This window comes from Prosopis cineraria, unplaced genomic scaffold (genome assembly GCF_029017545.1).
Source record: "Prosopis cineraria cultivar Desert tree isolate PC_DT_omini unplaced genomic scaffold, ASM2901754v1 PC753, whole genome shotgun sequence".
Taxonomy (NCBI): domain Eukaryota; kingdom Viridiplantae; phylum Streptophyta; class Magnoliopsida; order Fabales; family Fabaceae; genus Prosopis; species Prosopis cineraria.
In genome coordinates this window covers 21,105-42,608 of record NW_026556078.1, presented here as the reverse complement: position 1 = coordinate 42,608, position 21,504 = coordinate 21,105, and the positions used below count along the sequence as shown (strand labels likewise).

Sequence of the window (21,504 nt, the reverse complement as noted above, 5' to 3'; positions counted from 1 at the left end):
TAATTGTAAAGTTGGAAATATTATGTGCCCGTTAAAAATAAATAATAATGATAAAAGAATAATTATTATTCAATGATTATAACAGATTTATTAAGTTAATAGTTATTTTTATACATATATCGTCTTCAGTGCAACAGGGGAAAAACTTATCTTCAATTTCTTCGAGCGAAACACCCCCTAAAAAACTGCAGGCAACACAAAGAACACCGCTAATTTTTGACTTAACGCTGGCGAGGGAAAAAGAGAAACCAATTGTTAATTAGGAGTTGGGTCTGCCACACATGTTGATGCTACCTATACAATATTGTAGAGTATCGTGACTTGTTTTTTTGGGCTTTGGGTGTGCTAATTAGTTTTCATAACAACAATGTTAATACTTGAATTAAGAGAAATGTTAATGAGATATATTGATTCAACCACCTTTTGGTACGCAAAAGCAAATTTAAAAAGTAGATGCGCATTCCCGTCAGCATGACTTGACAACCATAACATCTGTGAAATGGGGCGTCTTCATATAAAAAATTATGAGTATCAGTGGCTTATAATAAAATTAGCCTCACAAGTAAAGGTATACGTCTGTATTTGGGGTCTACAGGTCGCTCTCAACCCTTACTAGTATAAATATACTATATTGAAAATGAAAGTCAATTAACTAAAGGGATACGGAGTTCGAATTAGAATTTGTAATCACCTTGGCATTGTATTGATGAATGGGTTCATGGTCATTGACAGCTCAAACGAAAGTGGCAATGGGAACAAGAAGGAAGGATGGATGGGGCCTGAACGAGAAAAGAAAGGTTTTTGTCTTGTGGTGAGAGCAATAGACAGGCCACCGACAGGGACGAGTCTACTACTATAAAGCGAGAGGGGGTTTTGGATTGGACACAGTGAGTGAACTCGGCACTCAATTTCAAAGGATCAGTGTGATCAACAGTGCCTGTGATGGACCACACCGTTCAAAGTAAAGGGGTCAAATAGTCAGCATAGCTGGCTGTGCATTTAATTTAGCCATTGACCACACTTCTTTTTTAACATTAAAACAACAATAATTAAGGAGCAACATATCCTTCGAGACTTCTAGTCTTAAACAAAATAATTGTCAATGGCACATGTTTATCGACAAAGGTTACTGTTACTAACTAAAAGGATTTTGGTTAGAACCATGTTTTGATCAAGACTAGCGGTTTGCAAATTTCAGACACCCTGCAGGAACAATAAAAAGTAATTCAAGATTGAAGCTTAAGAAATTGTCATTCTCTTGTTGGCCCGCCAAAAAACCCCTTTTGAAAAAAAAAAAAATTGGTTCACTCTCTTCTTTTGTTCGTGTGCCTCATACTGTGCCAGATCGGGTTTATGTACTGTAATCATGCCCACGCTATGGAAAATGATTGCAAGACAAATCAATATGTTGACTGTTGAGAGCTCTCTGCCCAGTGTTTTCAACTTTCTATAACACTTACCATCAAAGTAGCTTTCTTTTTCCAAAAGATATGCAGGACCGTTCAATAACTCTATGAACTGTTCTAAGTTATAAAAGATTGTCTCAGTGTTGAACTGGTAGAATCTCAGATGTTATTTGGTGAATGAAATATGTTGAAGCATCTGAGTTAAGATAAGGTAAATACATAGTTAATACCACTGTTTACAAATAATACTGAGAATTCACAAACACCCTAGTTGTTATACAAGCTTTATTAGCTTCTTCGTCAAACTCAGTTGCAGAAGTCTGCCCCAAGAATGTTTAGGGCTTACAATGTGTTTGTGTGATCAGGGATTAATAAGTAGGCCTCACGACTGTGAGTTGTGACCCATCGCCTTTCAACCAAAAACGAAAACAAAAACAGCAAAGGACAATCAAAATGAAACCTGTTCTCAATACGTATTCGTATGTATTCAAGACATCCAAAATGATTCAATCTTTAGGTTCACTAACCTTGGAGATCAGAGGAAGGATGGAGTACATGCTTGAGAATGTCCCTCACAATTTTTATGATCTCCTCTTCTCTACATGAAGTTACAAATTTCACTGACAACAAAATACTTCCGTTAGTTTCCAGGTATCTGGAGTTTGCCTATATTCAATTTCACCACGTGAAGTCCATAAATTAAGTTAAAAAAACAAAGAAGAAATGAACAATCTAATTTTATTTTACTACGGATTCAACCCTCAGAAGATGAGGACATGGATTGTTAGATTCATGAATGTAATGACAAAATCATTGTAAGAAACAGGACACACAAATTGCAGCAACAATTCTGAAAGTGGGTAAGCTGGTAGCTGATACTGTAAACTGTAGGCATCTTGTATCATTAGAAAGGAGAGAAATTGAAAACCTGTGTGTAAAAATCAATGTAATAGACAACCATTACCCAATAGGAAACTTCACATCCGGAAAATAGAACTTTTCTCAATTTTCATTAAGAATAACATATGGATACAACACAAATGTGTAAAAACTTAAAAGTAACCTCTGTAGGTGAGACTGGTGAGGGTTCGTAAATATTAAATGATAATTACTTAAAATAATATCTATTAGATCAAAATCAGCCAATGAAATCCGAGCAAACCTTTCTTACCCCATGGAAGAAGTGGAAATTCCGATTTCTGTTTTGGAACAGTGATCAAATAAGACGCAACCTGCCAAAAAAAGAAAGAAAGAGAGAATAACTTGCCAAAAACAAATAGCTTTCGTTATTATAAATAACTGGAATTAGGAAATAACCAACGAAGATAATACCAAGATTGATGCCGCGAGAGAGCAAGGAGACTTGTAAAGAAATGATGTCTCCTCCTTTTCATAGAGAAGATCCATAATTTCTATGCATGCTTCAAAGTTGATAAGATCACCAACTTTGGCCACTCTTCTTCACTCCAAAAGAAGAGAATTAGTAAACGGAATAAAAAAACTGATGTGTGTATATAATTTCTATCTTGTAAATACGACTCACTGGATCTGCATCCAAAGCTCTTCAAGGAACAAAAAAGCAATATTTGTTGTGCCAATCTCAAAATTCAACACCTTTGGAAGTACCAAATCGTATTAGCCAACCAATTGAGAACAAAATACCCAGCAGGCTTCTCAGTTTTTACCTGCATGAAGAGAACCTCCTGCAGATATCAATATCAGTTATCAACCACCAAGAATGTAGATGATTCATAGTCAACAGTCTCATAGTTAAAAGGGGGGGGAAAGGAACTTACTGCTTCGAGGAAATCTCGAGTTGCAAAGTGTTGATCCTTGATGATATTGTTAGCCAAGCACTTCAAACATCTCACAGAGAGTGGATAAGAATCATGTATCTGCGTAGCTCTATGTAGTGTCATAAAAAGAATTTTAAGTTTACAGCAAATTAGTTACGAAGGCAAAAAAATCCATGAAATGCGTAAAAACCCACTTTGCTTGAAATCCATAAAGAAATCAGCCCAAATAGCTGCAAATTGCTCTCTGTCACGGGATGCAAGAGCCAGCTTCTCGAGCTACCAGCTTCCATGAAACTTCAGAATCGCCAAGTATAATGCAACAAAATCATGGAGCAAATGGAATAGCTATACGGAGTGAAAATTAAAGAATCCAATCGGTGATTAAAATTGTGAGAAACAGGAAGAGGAAGATTACCTGGGCAAAGAAAGAAAGAAACGATCAACAAGCAATGACAATGCCGAGTATTTAACAATGGGAGCGACTTCCAGTTGCTACACGGAGAATAAAAATTTGAAACAAATAGCACAGAAAAGGGAGAAAGGTGGGGGGCAGAGAATGGTTTACTTGAGCAGAGTGGATGAGGAACTCAACGAAGCGAAGACGCTCATCTGCAGAGGGTGCAGACAAAGCTGAGTTCGGGGAAGCAAAGCTTGAAGAAGCGGGAAGGGAAGCCATGGCAAGCAGGCACAGGCTTTGGATCACCAAGTTTTTCCTTTCGGACCCACTCTCATTTTTTGGGCCGTCAATCAATCGATTTGTCTTTATTTTAGTAAAACCAGGTTTCTAACTCTTGATCTCACTTAAGATTAAAATGGATCAATTTCCACCACCCCCGACTCAACTACTACTAGTAAAACTATAAACTTTTAAACAATATATTCGAGATTAATATCTTGAAATTATAATCAAATTAGTGTATGTTTGGGTAAGTCATATTTTATATCTGGAAAACATTTCCTAACATATGAAATGGAAAATATTATTTGGTTATCAAATAAGTGAGGAAACGTGCTTTTGAAAAGCATTTTCTAACATGATTTGAATATATATTTAAAAAATATTCAAACATAATTTTATTATAACAATTAATTTTTATTAAATGAACTTTTGATCAATTAATTTTTGCCAGAAAAACCAAACATTTACTTAGTGTTTTCAGATATAAAGGCAATAATAATGGAAATCAGAAGTAATAATTTTTCACTAGAATCAATTTATTTATTAGGGAGATTAGAAATAATTATAATAAATAGAGTTCATTCTTGCAAAATTATATGCACTTCTTTAAAAAGATTAATAAATATACAATAATATGATAAGTAATATTTTATTTATTTATTTATTTTTAGAAGATGTAATATTTTGCTCCTATAATCTGAAATTGAGGTGAAAATGTTAAACGGTAGATGGAAATATTATGGAGAAGAAATTGGGCAAACTCAATGATACAGCTAAAATTTTAAAAATTGAAAAAAAAATATAATTTTACAATTGCCACATAATTAAATAAATAATAAAATTACAATAATAAGAGATTGCTTTAAAGTATGTTTGACTCAAGAAAAGAAGAAGAAAAAGGAGGGTTTTAATTTTAGTTTAATTTGGTTTTGTTAGAACGAAAGGAAGGAAAGGGTTTTTAATGACTTTTTATTTTGTTTGAGAGGAAGACGGAAGTAAAAGTAATGACTAATTTATTATTGTATCCTTTATATGTTAATTTTTAATTATTTAATTTTATCATATTAATTAATTATATTGATCTGTACACGCAACTATGCAATAAAACTTCATTATATGAAATATGAGTCTCATGTTATAGAAAACACAATTTATTTCTTTTTAAATAGATTACTTCATATATTTATATGTAATGGAGGAGGACGGAGTTCGTTGTTCAACCATGCACTGCAAATTTTCTAGTTATTTATATTTTTCATTCAAAATATTTATCATTATTTTTCACATATTATATTTTATTGTTCTAACATTAGACATTCAAAAAAATTAGAAGTAATAGAAATATTGAAAAAAATATAAGAGATATATTGAAAAGAAAAATGAAAAGAAAAAAAATTATGAGGGCTATGAATGAGAAGGGAATGGCAAGAGAAATTGCATGCTTGAACAAGGAGATTTTTTTTTTTTTTTACTATAGGCATATATGAACCACAAAAAAATTGGATAAAGACAAATTAGTTAAAAAATTTAACTCCCTTTTACAAAAACTTCAATTTAAAGGACACTAAAATGAGGGAAGGAAATATTTTACCTCTCCTCTAAATTTTTCAAACCAAATAAGAGAAAGGAGGCATCTCCCCTCCCCCCCAATTTCCTCTAGTTGATTACACCTAAAGGTGTATTTGGTTCAAGAGGAGGGGTAAGAATTTTAATGATATCTTATTTGATTTAGGAGGGGAGAGAAAGGAATTTAATAAATATTTTACTATTATGTCCTTGTATGTTATCTTATTTTTTTAAAATTTGTTCCTTATATAAAGTAAAATTTAATTATAAAACTATTTTTTCCTAAAAATCCATTAAACTTCCTCAAATTTAATTATAAGCTAAATATATAATTTAACATTTGTAAAATAAAATTCATTCAATTAAAAAGCTTCTTTCCTGGTCTTGGGAAAAAGAAAGAAAGAAAACCTCCCCCAGGTGCTCATTTGATACCCAATTATTAAAGTCATCATGGTGGAGCGTCAAGCTCCAAATCCAACTTGTAGAGTTGGGTCAATCAATTGAAGGTACTTGCTCACGAGGCAATCAAGAAATGCAATGAGTTCGAAGATCACAGTGAGATGATGGAGTAAGTGCCGACACAGAGATGAATCTGGGTGAGCCGACAAGAAATCGAGACATATGAAAAAACATGATAAAAGGTATTTAAGAAATATTACCAAGCATCAAAGTGTAAATCACTCAAAAATTTTAACTCCCTCCCAAAAACATCTCAATTTAAAGGAAAGCAATAAAAGCAGAAGGAGAGGGAAAGGGCATTTTGGCTCCTCTCCCCTCCAAAAATTGTCAAGCAAACGAGGGAAGGGGACCCTCTCCCCTCCCTCTCAAAACCCTTGAACTAAACAATTCTTAAATTTAAAAAAATCTAAAATTGACCAGATACAGACCTAGTTGTGAATTTTATTGCCTGTTCATGAAAATTTCCTATGAGATCCGATGATGAAGGGGGAAGACCAGGTCAAGAGGCACTTCCTCTTTGTTCTGAATATGTTAACTGTATGAGTCCTTGCTTGGTGATGTATCAAATTTATGAATTAACCTTATAACAAAATTACATTACAATGGCCGATGACGCATCGAATATTAGTGCAGAATGTGAACGTATATTCAAGCGTTTTGATATGAATAATGACAAAAAAATATTGCTGACAGAGTTTGAAGAAGCCCTCAAAGCCTTAAGGGCAACTTCACCTAAAGAAATCCAAGGTCGAATGGCAGAGATCGATAAAGACGATAATGGTTATTTTTCTTTATAGCAATTATTTGAATTTCAACAAGCTAACCCTAGCTTGATGGCCGAAGTTTTTAGGAGGCCTCTGATATTCTTCTCTTACACTCTAGTATTTTATGGAAATTCTAGTATTGACGTCTTGTAACGTACTAAGTTTTGTCTCTGTTCCACGTTCTTGTGTATTAATCTTTCTTGCCTTTTCTTTTCTCTCGTTTCTTCTCTTTGCTTAGCAATTAATACATATCATTATGGACTGTGTTAGTCTTTCATCATATGCTCGTCATCTTGAGTTGGGGGGAACCATATTTTGGATTTGCAAAAGTTAATTTTCAGAGCAAAACAAGTTCAAGGTGTTTCTGATATACGTTCAACCAGCTGTTTTCCGTTTTCCAACAGTTGGCAACTTTTATACTAGATTATTCAATACCATCATTAATTTGTTTACTTTTATCATTTATTTTAAATAAAAAAGAATTAAAAATTCAAGGGAAAAAATATATCTTTACGGTAGTTATGTTGAAGAGGGCTGGTTGAAGCGGAGAAACTCGAGTGATTTGTTTGGAGAAATGTCACTGTGAAAGATTTGTCTAAAAGGTAAGAGTGTTCAGTTTAGATCCATTTCGATTGGCTCGGTATTATTTAGATCATATCAAGACGGGTCTTATCCCGATCTAAAAATAATTGAAACGAGATTTTACGGAATGGGATAAAAAAGAGGTTCGAGACGGGACGGGATATGAGATTACCATCGAGACATCCCATCCTGTCTCGAATATTATATATATTATTTTTTATTTTAAATATATTAATTATATTAATATAATTCATACTTATATTAATTATAATTTCAATACTTGTAATTCTTATTTAAAACAAAAATTTTTTTATATTAATAATTTTAATAATATAGAGTAAACATGATGATATCTTTTTTATAATTTATTAAGTATATTAATATAATTTATTCTTATATCTATCTATTTAATAACTTTTATTTATAACATATTTCTTGCTTTATTTTTAGAAGAGTAATTAGCTTAGTACATCTCTACTAAAATAAAAGAACAATGATTTGATATTGTGCTTGACTTGCCTGTTGTTGTTACTCTTATAACAAAAAGATAACTTGTATTTGCTATTATAATGTGTAATTATGATTAATATAATTCAATAATTAACTTTAAATTGTTGTAATTTATGTACCTGTGTTGTTTTAATTTTAAACTTAATAAATTATATGATTTAAAATTTTAATGAATGTTATTATTCAAATCTTTCTCTAATATTATTCTATTTATCGGAATAGTGAGATGCATCGATCTTGTCTCGATCCCATCCCAACTCTTAATGGGATGAGACGGGACGGGACAAGGGATCAAAATTCAATCTCGATCCTTTTTTCAGGACAGGACATGAAACAGCGATGTCCCGATCCCGTCCCGTGAACGCCCCTACTAAAAGCCCATCTCCAATATTCTGCCATCAGCATGTAATAAATTATTCCATCCCTTTTGATTTTCATTTTTCCTAATGTTAGATTTGATGAGTATATTTAATATAGTTATTGAGTGCTTGTACAATTTGAACCATTAAAATTTAGATTAATAATTTTGAATTCATACTTAACTTAAAGATAAATAAATGAGTGAGTTTATTAAAATTATTAATTTAAATTTTAATGACTCAAACGGTACACGCACTCAATGCCTAATAAAATCTAAATTCCACTTTTCCCTGATGCTCGGATCTACGCGGATACAAACAGCTTCTTGATTCCATGAATTAATTACTCTAGCTCTCTTGAACATTTAAACTTAAGATTCTCTCAACATCTGACAAGTAAATATTAGCCTGAGGCTGACTCTCGGAAGGAGCCTCCAATTAATAATTCGGATACTATTTACTCAGACCCGCAGCAGAAGGGTGCATGCCTGTTATGGGCAACAATTTGATTTCAAGATTATGAAAGGGATATGAGCATAAGAAAGAGACGGGCATGTCCAATTGCAATGCAGACAGTGATATTGTGGGTCTAAAGGTGTTAATCTACTTTTAGAATTTGAACCTCGCTGGTTGCCACTTTTTATCTTTAAGAAAGGCCTTTTCTTCATCTCTAGTCGTGAAATTTCTAATTAGTTCGAATCAACTGCACGATTGATCTTGAAACTGTGACTTATAACCATTAGCAGAGGCTAGGTGAAGGATGAGCTTGCGCGTAATCCAGAAGGCCAGGGGATGTCAATACCCTGTTCAACTTACAGCATACTCTCTCTCTCTCTCTCTCTATATATATATATATATACACACACTGACTTGTTGGATGAATGGGAATGAAGAATCCATCAGTACCTTATCAAGTTATCGTGCCGTCGGATGGGCAAGCTCAGAGAACACCCCTGCAGGAACCAAAGCTTGGTCCTCTTCACTACTTGTGATGGTTACCTTACTGCTGCACCTGGACTGATCCGTCGTGATGGATCCTGTTGAAGTCGAGAGTTGCACTCCACTTTCTTCATCTCTTGTAAATCGGGTCAGAGTGGTCTTGTCCTCACTCTTTGGCTGCCCATCATCTCTCGGGATCTCATCCTCCGTGCTCCCTTGTATCTTCCACACAGTCTCTAAGCCCCTCACTACATCCCTCATCGATGGCCGGTGCTTCCCATTTTCACACAGACAAGCCAATGCTATTTGAACAAACTTATTCAGACACCGAGGTGTTATGCTTCCCTTCAAAAATGGATCAACCACCTCCCCAATCTCTCCCTTCTCGTGGCATTTCTTAACCCACTCCACTATGTGTCCCTGCTGCTTCCCCACGCTTCGAAGTATGGGTGGCCTTCCACACAAAATTTCAAGCAAAACCACACCGAAGGAGTAAACATCAGATTTCGGGGTTAACTGCTGACTCTCGCAGTATTCTGGGTCTATATACCCGATGCTGCCCTTGACGGCTGTGGTAACATGAGACCTGGACATCCCATCTGGCCCGATCCTGGACAATCCGAAATCCGAAACCTTAGCTACCCAATCCTCGCCTAGCAAAATGTTTGTGCTTTTCACATCACGGTGGATCACTGTTTGCTTGTTCTCACCAGTGTTGCTATGAAGATAGAGCAGCGCCTTTGCTGCTCCGATGCAGATCTCCAGCCTTCGCTTCCACGAAAGCGGCTGCTTAACATATTCGTTAAGATGGTCTCTGAGGGTCCCGCGGGCCATGAATTCATAGACCAGGATCATCTCCTTGCCATCATAGCACTGCCCAATGAGATCAACCAAGTGAGGATGGCGAAATTGCGACAACATGTTGATCTCCGTCTGGAACTCATCGTGCCCTTGTTCTGAATCTGCTTTGAGGCGTTTGATGGCGACAGGGGTTGATGTCCCGCCCATGTTAATATGTCCTTTATAGACTTCACCAAATCCTCCATGACCAATGATTGATAGTTTATCGAAGTTGTTGGTGGCAGCTCTGATCTCTGCAATGGAAAAGTTACGGCACAAATCCAATGATTTCTTAGCTGTCCTGTTCTCTGAACCTCTGGTCCTTCGCCGAAAAATTAAGAAACTGATGACAGAGAGTACAATGACACCTAAAGCTGCACACGCAATGGCAATCATCATGGGAGTTTTTGTATTTTTCTTCGAGGTTCTTGATGGGTTGCTTGGTGAAGAAGTTGGGTCTGGATTTGGATTGGGCCCTCCAAGATTGTCTCTACCATCAATGATCTTGAAAATTTCAATCCCATTCAATATGACATCGTACTTGCTTTTTCGGAGCCTCTGCAACTTGATTGAAAGGTTCTGCCTCTTCAAGTTTCCTTTCTTCAAGAAAACAGCATAGTCCTTATAAACAGGAACTCGGCTATCTTCCCCCCAACCAATCACGTCGGCATGAGACTCAGCCAAAGTGTCAGCTATGAATATCTGGAAGACTCTTTCTTCCTCCTGGACGTTCTGATCCAACTCACAGAAGTGGAGTCTGATCATATAAGCAAACATTGAGTCCACTTTAAACTCCCAAGTCATTGTATCTTTAGAGGTCTGTGCAGTTAAATAGACTTCCTTTGGTGCTGCGTCTTTAAGAAGATTAACTGGGTATATCAGCTTTCTACCATAATCATCATTTAGATTTTGCAAGGTTCCCATCACCGCATCGCCATAACCAGTTTCGTTATGCCAGTAGCGAAGCATACCATCAGTGTCTTGGTTAGCTGTAATCTCATCCCCACCAACATTGATTCTGTACACCATCTCCAGAGCAGCGTTGTAATCAACTTGAATCTGATTACTCTTGTCAACTAGCTTCAGCGCTGGGCCATCAGCTTTTTTGTAATAAAGATCGGCGGGCATGGACACAACCTCAATCCCATTGATAAACGCGTAGGCGTCTGGATGATCACTGCTGGGAGTGAAAGTGATGTTTAGCCTGTGACCAGGTTCCACGTTGATACAGTACTCTCTGAACACTGTTGATTCTTCGACATCATCATCGTTATCAGCGGTCAGTGAAGCATTGAAGTCCTTAAGAAGGGTGTGGTGTCCTGCTTTAACGGAGAAGAGAGCATTGGAACGATCAAATTTGGCATATTGAGCTGGGTAAAAGAAGAGGCGAACAAACTTTTGGCCAGCAGTGACCTTGAAGGAATAGGTGAATTCAGAAGGAGACAGGCGTGCCGTGGCATAAGGAACTTCCTCCAGTTCAGGAGGAATCGGAACTGCAACGGCAGCGATTGAGGTCTGGCTGTCTTGGCCAAGGGAAAATAATTTGGAATCGTCATCTGGTATCCATCTTCTGTTATCTGAAGTGGTGTTTGAATTGTCCGAGGAGCCACAGTTGATGGCAAGCTTATCATCTGCAGGATTGTAGCAAGTGACTGGGATGGTGAAGAGATGTTGAGAGTGAAAGAAGAAGAAGATAAGAGAGAAGCAGACGGTTGGTCTTTCAATGTTTCTCAAGTTCATCACCATGGTTATTGGGATTGCAGATTTGAGGAGGTCCAAGCAAAGAGGGTCTTTCAATGTTAAGACGAATGATTGAGGCTACGGGGCATCTTTTTCTTTAATTTGCTTTCTCACTCTAAAGCTGCATGCTTTTTCTTTTGCTCGTCGTTTCTCTATTAATAATGCTTAAACAAAGCTGACTGACGCGGAAAAGTGCTTTAATTTTTGCCTTTCGCTTATAACACTAGGTTGATTAGATTGGCGTGCTTGACTTAGACCTGTACTAGCGGTCTTGAAATATCTTTAATAGTTTATCAGGTCAGTTTAATTTGTAGTGTGAAATTTCGTTACGGAAGCGTTCAGATGCACCCAAAGTTGAACACGGTAAAAGCTATACAGAGACGAGTGTTTTTTGTCCTTCGCTGCCGGATGTATGGAAAGGAGGAATGGATTATAATTAAAGCATATGATCACCTAACGAATAAAGAAAAAAAATCTGTCCAATACAAAATGGAAATACTGTGAAAATACTAATAATAAGTAGTAACTCCATAATTCAGTTGAAATGCTGCTACTTGATGAGATCTAAAAGATGCATTTTAGCTATATAACAAAGGACAGAGACAGGAGAAAACTTTCTCCGATGGTTGCAATTACAAAAATATACACAAACCTGATTGCTTAATGCTTATGGAAATCTGGGTAGAAGATAATGACGAGAAGGAAGAGAAGTTTTGTGGAAGGCTGAGCCGTTGGCGACGTCTGTTTGGATGAGAAAGATGGCGATGGGCCTTGAATAGAGTTGCCACACCTGTCATTAGACATGCTCAACAGCCCTCGGAAGATGCCATGGCATGGGTACTCTATTTTGGCATCACAAACCGAGTCTGACGCTCGTGTATATCACAAACTTGCCAACTTTCCCTAAAAATTTACTCAACCTTCTCCTCCCGAAACTAATCAATTTGTTCTTCCACTTCCTTCCCGAGCTGAACAATTTTCCCGAGCAGCTGCTCATCTTCTATAATTCTTGCTTCTCAGACTTCTATGAAGTCGATAACACTTAGCTATATATAGAGGTTCGTTGTTTACTATGTAGCATCTTGTTAATGTTTTTGTGGAGAATCCATGGGGACAGATTATGTCAATTGCAGGTGGTGGTAGTGGTTGTTTATCTAACATACGAAATGGAAGCATGTATATGAGGAGGATCGATGAAATGATTCTTTGTACGGTTTCGTCACCTCATGGACTTAGATTTCAAAGCTCTCACTTCTTTAATTCAGAGAGGCTAAAATCCTAGCGTGTCATACATGCAAGGTTTTGGAAAATTATCAAGGGACATTGAGTAATCATTCCGAATCCAAGGCTGCTGAGTAATGAATATGTTCAGTGAGTGTATAGCATAAGACAAACTGCAACACCTTCAAGAATTGTGCTTTCCAGTATTCATACGACACTAATTTTAATCATGCAAACAATAATCCTATACCAGCGCAAGCATTTCTCCCACAGCCCTCACAACTGATATTAATGAAGATTCTACATTATCTGTTGCAATTTACAGTGGGCATATTAGAATTAGAAATAAGAATAATATTCAAATATAAACAATAATTCAACAAGATTCTGGCAGTCATAGTAGCAACCCCAACCAGTATACAAACAACATCTTATCGCTCCTTGTTGGTCAACAACGCGGACCGGTAAGGAGAAGCAGAGTCAGAGTTTTCAATAAAAGTGAATTGACAATTGACATGCAACATAGGAGAGGCTTTAATATTAGAGAGGCGAGTCCAATAATTTAAGAAAAAGCAAGGTTGTTACAAGAAAAAAGATGTCTTTTTTCTTGTAACAACATTCCTTTTTTTGGGTGGTTGGAAAATGCAAGAAGGAAATCAAACGAGGACTAGTGGTGACGCGGAGTCAACAAAGAGAGATCTTTTTCAAATCACACCCCAACATGGCTCCAGGCTTTGTCACAATCCCGGCCCATAGACCATAGTCATGCCCTGCCCAGCCTCAATGACTTGGGCTTTGTTTTAATGATGGCTGCAATCCAATACTCGCATTCCATACCTACTAGTTTTGGGTTAAAACTAGTTTCACTAGTTAACTTGAACTCGGAGATCAATTCAAGCCTGCATGAGAGCTGCGGCCGGCAATGACAGGTTAATTGTGAGCGGGTCCTAGAATGTCCACAAGCCAACTTCCTCCAGCTGCATCCATGATCCTGTTTAACGAGCCCTGAGGATCGCAAGATTGAAGGATCTTTCTTGCTCTCCCAATTAACCTGAACCAGCCAAACCAGACATGCAAGCTAAACTTGCACCTCCTCGTAGAAGCCACTCGTCACAGTCATTGCCTAAGCAGCGTCAAAATGGTGAGAATGGGAGGCGATGATAGGGATGAGAACACGTTTTAAAAGACGAACTGAGGATGAGAGAAGGCTTGAGATCCCGTTGAGTATCTAGAAAGCGAAGTGGTTCGAGAGCTGTTGAGAATGGCTGATGAAGAGTCAGTATTTGTAAGCCACGGAGCCAACTAGTGATGCTGCGCTCGTAGAGCATGCCATCAATTGATACAACGAAATGTGGCCAAAGGTGAGCAACATTATTTCCTCTTCATTCTGTCATATCTTCATCACCCTGGCCAACACCAACATGATTCTTCCCACCAACTCTGGCTGCAAGCTTCTCATTAATTATTATCCAAACCTGCTTGAGTTAGCGTGACTGAGTTCTTAATTAATTAAGCGGCAAGTTTGTAATCAATTCAATACTTCTCCGACGGCACATTTCAACATATTGCCAATCTCGCATCCGATCGATCAAATCGCCCTTTAAATCAATATTCAAACACTTACAGTCCCACAGACAACCAAATTCAAATGAGCAATGATTGCAAGATATACACATAATTCATGTTTCATATAAATACATAATTCAAGCTAGTTGTCCGCGTGGCAATTGAAAAAGGACTTTTGAAAGACAATGCTGACGTTGTGAAGCAAGTTAATTGGGTTGGATATATTAGGTTCTCCCGCGTGCGCCAGTGATTCAAAATCCTTGGACGCAGAATTAATTTTAGTATCTCAATTCATATAAATTAAATAAAATTTAAATAAAATATAATGTGTATATATTTAAAGAATTCATGACTGCTTGAAATATCTTGATCATCTCGAATATAGACAAATGCATAATTCACTAGATCTTGTAGTTCACAGAAAGTTCAAAAATAATGGAAAAAGTAAAAAAACTATCGTGTTTTTGTGGTTATCAATTGATCGGCTTACATGGATCAAATCAATAATCGCTTTAATAAATAAATTATCTCACATTATTCTTGATCCGGTCAGTTAAGAGATAGAGAATAATTGATGACTATAAGGTTATAAATTAGGCCTCTACCCATTAGATTTACTTGTGTGATTCACCTATTACGATCCACTTAAGATTACAAAGACCAACTTATTTGAACTTATTAATTAATATAAATTTATAAATAAATATTTCAACAAGCAAATGTAGCATCGATCACTGTAACTGATCATGCCTCCTTTGACAGCCTTTTTTTTTTAAAAAAAAATTGTTTTCAGTCTACAAGGATTTGCACGCGCCTTAAATTTTATCGGCCAATACACCATACTATTTTCTTCTGGCAAGTTGCATTTATAAAATGATATCTTCAACTTCAGCTCATTCAGATTTATCTATATTTAATTTTTCCCCTGAAGAATTTAGAACATTAGTACCATCATCGATTTACTATATCATTAAAAATGAAAAAAGAAAATCTATCTAAATTTGCTCTTTACTTGCACAGAGGACAAGAGAGGGTGGTGTTCCTTTTTCCAGTTGCTCTGATGCATTAGTATGCGCGTGATCACTAGGACTGATGACCATTGTCCTCGCCCAACTTGCTCAATTATTGCTTATATTATATTGTCTGTAGTTTGAAACCCCTTAATTAAATGCGATCCATGACTTGAAGATGAAGAGAGTGGGACCCAGGATATTTCATTCTTTAATTTGATTAATACTGAAGGTCCATGCATGATCAGATGAAAGAATCTAATCCAAGACATTTGCTCCATCCGTTTCTACATGTATATATATATATATATATATAAAATTATATTACACAGTTTAAAAAAATTAATTAACTACAATAATTATATTTAAAAATAAAAAATTAGACTAAAATACCAAATGTTAATCAATATAAACATATATTAATTATTTTTAATTAAAATAAATTGTGAGAGATGATTTAATAAATGTGTAATAAATGTTTATTGAAATAGTTGATTTTACTTATATAAAAAAATAAGTAAAAAGTAATAGTTTCTTTTATAAATAAAAAGGAGTATAGTTAATTTCAATTAGAAGGTTGAAATTTGTTAATACCATATATACATGCACTAACTACACACATAGAAAGTTTGATTATTTCATAATGAACAATTTAATTAGCATCCGAGAATCCAGGGCGTGGAATACAATTAACCTTGGATAAAAAAACTAGATCTATAAAATAATAAAGCAGCTAAACTTCGCCATACATCATCAACAAAGAAAAACTATAATTATATTATCATCTATCCCCTGCATTGACAATTTACTCCTCTTCGTCTCCCACTCTCTCGTCTTCTCTTGCCCCATTCTTTTTAAGTTTTTCAGAATATATATAGCATTAAAAATTTAATCATGTACGTAATCACACAAATAATTGCTCTATAACCGGAAGCTTGATTGCTTTTTACATAATAACTCATCAGGGTGGAAACTTGAATGTGGGATTTAAGCTGCTCAAATCTCTCTGATAGAAGCAGGCTATGCAAGTTCTTCAGTGTTGGTATAACCTTCACTTCTGCTCTGAACATTGCCTTCACGGGCCTGTGGTCTGACAACTTTGATTCACTTCTCGTGTACTGAAGCTGCTTCAAACCCTTGCCATACCATATTATCCGATCGCACCTGATTAATGAACAGCGCATAATTAAGCACAGAATAATAATCAAGTCATAGTTATATTCTTAGTAGTGTCCTAATTATACTTCATATATATACCATGCAGGAGCTCTCCTCTTCTCTGCCCCTTTTCCATGGTAACAACATCCATAGTACATGTCTGAGTTGAGACAGTACTTGTACGTTGGCGCAAATTTGATTGTTCCCTCATGCCACCCTCTTAGCATGCTCCCACTCATTAGCTCCATCCTTAGCTTCATTTTCAATCCATGAAAGTCAGAGAATTTGAAAATTAAATTAAGAGCTTTGACACTAACAAAGGAATATAGGAAAATATTCAGATACAGACAAAAACGATCCATTAATTTTGAAGTTCTACAGCTGGGCTATGTCAAATATGCTCGGATATTCGCACTTCATATATTTATAATATAGATTGAGTTTAACTTAATTTCCTCGTCGGCGTGTATATTTGTTTACCTGATCATTTTCTAGTAAGGAATCCCAGTGTTCTCTTTCAACAAGTAAGCGTGTCGTTTCTTCTGGTAGAGAAATTCTATAATTTAAATCTCCAAGCAATATTACCAGGCTGCAACAGACAAGGAATATAGTGCGGGCATTAAATACGTCTCTAGGCAAAATATAATCAAGATAGGTATCAAATTAAAAGGCTAAGTGCGAGTGACCTTCAAACTAAAGGTGAATTAATTATCAAGTTACCATGAGTTCAACTGATTTAAACTATACACATAATGAATCTTAACGGCTAGAGGCTGCTAGCTGATGGAAAATTATCTCTTCAAAATGGCGGTTTATCTAATTCACAGACCCACTATATTAACAAAACAATTTCCTACCAACTTCTTCAAAATTAAATAATTTAAACTAAAGGTTAGTTACAAGCAGAACAACCAACCAAGAACGGATATATTAATGTTTCGGCGGCCTTATATATTAATACAAGTTCAAGTAGGAGAACAATAATGAGTTTTTTTTTTTTTTTTGAAAGAAGAACAATAATGAGTTGATTAAGCAAATTAATGAGATATCCCAACTTGCCAAAAAAATTAAAGCAAATAACATATTATTTATTTCCCACCTTCTTATTCAAGTTTTATTTGTTGGGAAAGGAACCTATAATAATAAACAAAACAAAAAAGAAAAGAAAAGAAGGGAAAAGAACAGAAAGAGTCATTAAAAATTGGTTTGGACGGTTTCAAAAATTTTATCTACTCACTCATGATCAAGAATCTTTTTAGGCAAATTAAGCAAAGGGCCTCTCGGAAAGCTTGTCCTGGAAAAGATTTCAGACACATTAGAGTTTCTAAGCTTTTCATCTCCTTCTCTCCCCCCAGAAGCCAGATGACTGCACACATAGCAGAAGCTTGTTTCATGTAACTGAAATCGTACGGACACAGAACCCTGCAAATATATATATACAATGGGATTAGCGCTAACCAATAAAAATTTGGATTTCCTTTTCATTGGGTAAACTGATGAATTAGTTCTGTTGATGTAGACACTGGTGGTGACTGATGCAGCATAAACTATATGCAAACGCGACATCATATTAACCTTAAATTACATCAAAACACATAGCGCCAAGTGCAATTATATAATGCTGTGTTCTGTATCAATACCAGTATATACGTGTATTTAAGTGTAAATTAAACTATGATGATCATTTTGGGGAAGTGGGGTTATTGCATCTGTGAGGTCACCTTGTTTCCTAAGCAGCCCATGATGCCACAGCCTACGCATGAGACACTTGGATGCTGAATGAATGGACGGAGATGTCTCCTAACCCACACAGATATTAAGATACCAACCATTTGTTTGCTAATGATACACTGGAAATCTTGTGGGGCTATTTTATTGTACTGAGCTGGAATGTCCACCTCCTCCTCCTTATTATTTTTAATATTATTATTACTCTCACCATTATTCCACATATCCCTACGATCCCTTATTCTCTTGTTCAAAGCTTCTCTGATCAACGAGTTCCATTTCATGGAGATCTTCCTGTTCTCAGATCCGAGTACGTTTGATGCCTTCAGAGGCACTGTTTCTTGAAACCTGGATATTGAAAATAATTAAGAGGAACCAAGACATCAAAACATTAGCATATAATAATTTCAGAACAGCTAATCTCTTCATAGTTTTTCATGTGCATCCCATATATGGATCTTAGAAGCGGTTTTTTGGGGCATACCCAAGCACGTAGATGTCACAGGTGGTGCCACCTGTCTCCAACAAATCCTCTATGTTCAAATCTTCATCCGGTGCAACCCCTCCTACGTTCCACGTGCTAACAAACATCCTATGAAAAGCATCAGAGCAAAACCATATCAGAAAAAGGATTAGAATTGGAACAAAGCATAGCAGCGAAAGAAATAGCCCAGATATACATAGTCAAGTCCTTCATAGATTAATATGAAGGGTGCACTAATTAAAGATGTCATTCCCAGTGTGGTTTCTAGAGAAATCAAATATAGGCTGAAACAGGCAGTAGTGAAATACTGCCATCTGTTATTCATAGAGCTGTGTCAAGCCAGAATAGATTTGGTAGCGCCGGCTTTTTCTGAAAGATACCAGGTAGCTAGCTAGGAATAGGATTGTTGAATTGAGAAGAGAGTATATATTTGGAATCTTACTTGTAATTTTGAGTATCCTTGAGATCGTTAAGATTGGTGTTGGAGATCAGAGTCGACTGATCATCAATGCTTGTGATGCCCAATAATGGTTCCAGGTTAGTTGAACAATCTGCCACGAAGTTGTTGCTTCCCAATCGCTTATTCAATATCTTACTAGCCACTAATCTAGGCCACATGACCTTCAGAGAAATGACATAAACACACAAATTCACGTTACTGAATGATTATATATCTGAGATGATACCTCGTAATTAAGAGCGAGGGGCACGATGAAGGAGACAGAGAGCGGGAGAGGGAGAGGAACAGGGAGGGCGTTAGATTCTTACTTCTCCTTGCTTTGTCAGCATGGCGAGGAATAACAGCACTGAAAGGGTAAAATGGATGAATAGATATAACGCAGAAGAGATGATGATCATGCTGATGAGGAAGGCTTTCTGCAACTTGAGGAGCAGGAGGAATGCTTAATACTTTCAATGTGACGTAAAATATGATACACCATTGGCCGCAATAACCCAGTTGATTCATATACAATTCAATATATTTATATAGCTCGGAAACATTTTGTCTTATCATAGGAGCTAGGAGAGCAGAAAACATGGGTCTTATAGCTGATTTGAATTCTTCGGTATTTACGAAAAAAGAAAAAAAAACGGAGCAGAGATGATTTCGAATTGCAAGAGTCCTGGTTGATTTACTAGTCGTTAATTGAGAATTTTAATTTAAATTTAAAAGAACACTTTGAATCTAACTCTACAAGACCATGTTTTGTGGGGAGTTGAAAATAATTAATTAGAAAGTTTTTTTGACCAACAATTAATTAGAATGTTAGAAAATGTGTTGTTTATTGGGATAAATGACGTATATATTCAAATGGAAAATATTAAAAAGAAAAATATCTGGATGCATGGAATAAATTAAAGTAATGATGTTTAAACAAAAGAAAAGGGGGGTATATATAAGAAGACTAAATGGGTAATAATTGAGGGAATAAAATGAAGTCGGGGGAAGAAGTGGGAACAAGTGGGAGTGTGGTCCACGGCAGAAAGAACAAAGAAATAGTTAGAAAAAAAGTGGAGAGTAACATTTGGATCGGATTGGCTGGCTCATGAGTCGGCAGCTGACATGGGAATAAAAAACATATATTATTTTAAAATTATTAAAAATATATTAAAATAAAAAACATGAATAATTCTAAAAAAATAACATAATTATTTGCATATCTTAAAGATGTGGAAAAACATAATTAAATGAATTTAGATTCATTGGGTGACTTGTGTTTATTCAGTCAATGATTGTTTTCATTATAACTATTGAATTTTATCAATAATTAAAAATTATTAAGATATATTTCTCTCTAAAAATTTTAAACAATCCCCTAATGATCAAACACTCATCAAACATGCTGCAATCAACTAAAAAGTTGAGATTTAATATTTTTTAAATAGTATGTCCATGACAGACATGTGATATATTCATTAAGTGAGTGAATTTAAATCGCTCATTGAGTGAATGAGCTTATGATTCAAATTCCATCCAATCAAACCAAATTAATTTTTTTCCTCTAAAAATAAATCAAACCCTAATGGCCTAATTTTTGTGTACGAGAAAAATAAAATTTAGCTAAATGCCATTTTTCCTAACTAAACTGCATTTTAGTAATGAATTTTGTCTCTTGCTAAGTTTGTAATTAAAAAATAACTTGTTAAATTTAGTGAGGGATTGTATTTTTCTCTCTATTTACTCGCTAATCTTTGGCGAGGGCTATATCCCTTGCTAATACTATTTAAAATTCAATAAATTTAGTGAAAAAACTAATCCCTTGCTAAATATATATATATATATATATTTAAAAATGGTGATGTCACATCACCCAATATGTGTGTCAACTTGTGACATATCGCTAGCAACCTTATTCCTCGTCAACTACCATGTCACTTGCTATCTTATACCTTATCACCCGCTACATATGCGATAACTTATGATATATTATCGTTCACTTCACACCATGTCACTTGCTCATTGTCATGTCACATATTCATGATGTTTATGCCAAGGCCAAAACTTGAACCCTTGAGCTTTTACCTTTCAAGCCTTATACTCTCCTTTTTTGGCAATTAAACTAAAAAGCACCTACAATCATTATATGAGAAATTAAATATATATTATTTAAGTAATTAACTAAGGATAAAATCCCTTACTAATTATCTTGTTTTAAAAAGGGATCAGTAGTCCCTCGCTAATTATCTTATTTTAAA

The 21,504-nt window shown here is 35.6% G+C and overlaps 3 protein-coding genes across 5 annotated transcripts; all 3 read right to left on the bottom strand.

The window, feature by feature from the left end:
• Positions 1–1,555: 1,555 nt before the first annotated feature.
• On the bottom strand, positions 1,556–3,916 carry LOC129298246 (cyclin-J18-like). 3 transcript variants are annotated; one of them, XM_054936630.1, is made up of 10 exons: positions 3,768–3,916; positions 3,618–3,694; positions 3,397–3,496; positions 3,203–3,301; positions 3,092–3,109; positions 2,950–3,020; positions 2,739–2,865; positions 2,569–2,638; positions 1,934–2,026; positions 1,556–1,815 (listed from the first exon to the last, which is right to left on the bottom strand). In XM_054936630.1, exons 1-10 carry the CDS (start codon positions 3,876–3,878, stop codon positions 1,775–1,777), a joined length of 807 nt encoding a protein of 268 aa, XP_054792605.1. In that variant the 5' UTR covers positions 3,879–3,916; the 3' UTR covers positions 1,556–1,774. The 3 variants fall into 3 exon arrangements, with proteins under 3 accessions (XP_054792605.1, XP_054792607.1, XP_054792606.1); XM_054936632.1 differs by having other exon boundaries at positions 2,578–2,638; XM_054936631.1 differs by having other exon boundaries at positions 2,739–2,862.
• A 4,916-nt stretch (positions 3,917–8,832) lies between these two features.
• LOC129298244 (receptor-like protein kinase FERONIA) lies at positions 8,833–11,917 on the bottom strand. The gene has a single exon (XM_054936629.1). The coding sequence runs from the start codon at positions 11,644–11,646 to the stop codon at positions 9,037–9,039; it is 2,610 nt and encodes an 869-aa protein (XP_054792604.1). The 5' UTR covers positions 11,647–11,917; the 3' UTR covers positions 8,833–9,036.
• Positions 11,918–16,065: 4,148 nt separating this feature from the next.
• LOC129298247 (type IV inositol polyphosphate 5-phosphatase 9-like) lies at positions 16,066–19,754 on the bottom strand. The gene is given in 9 exon segments (XM_054936634.1): positions 16,066–16,405; positions 16,408–16,601; positions 16,695–16,849; positions 17,076–17,184; positions 17,833–18,017; positions 18,317–18,671; positions 18,808–18,915; positions 19,250–19,428; positions 19,576–19,754. Coding segments are annotated over 9 exon segments (1,422 nt in total). The 5' UTR covers positions 19,666–19,754; the 3' UTR covers positions 16,066–16,358.
• Between the last annotated feature and the right edge of the window lie 1,750 nt (positions 19,755–21,504).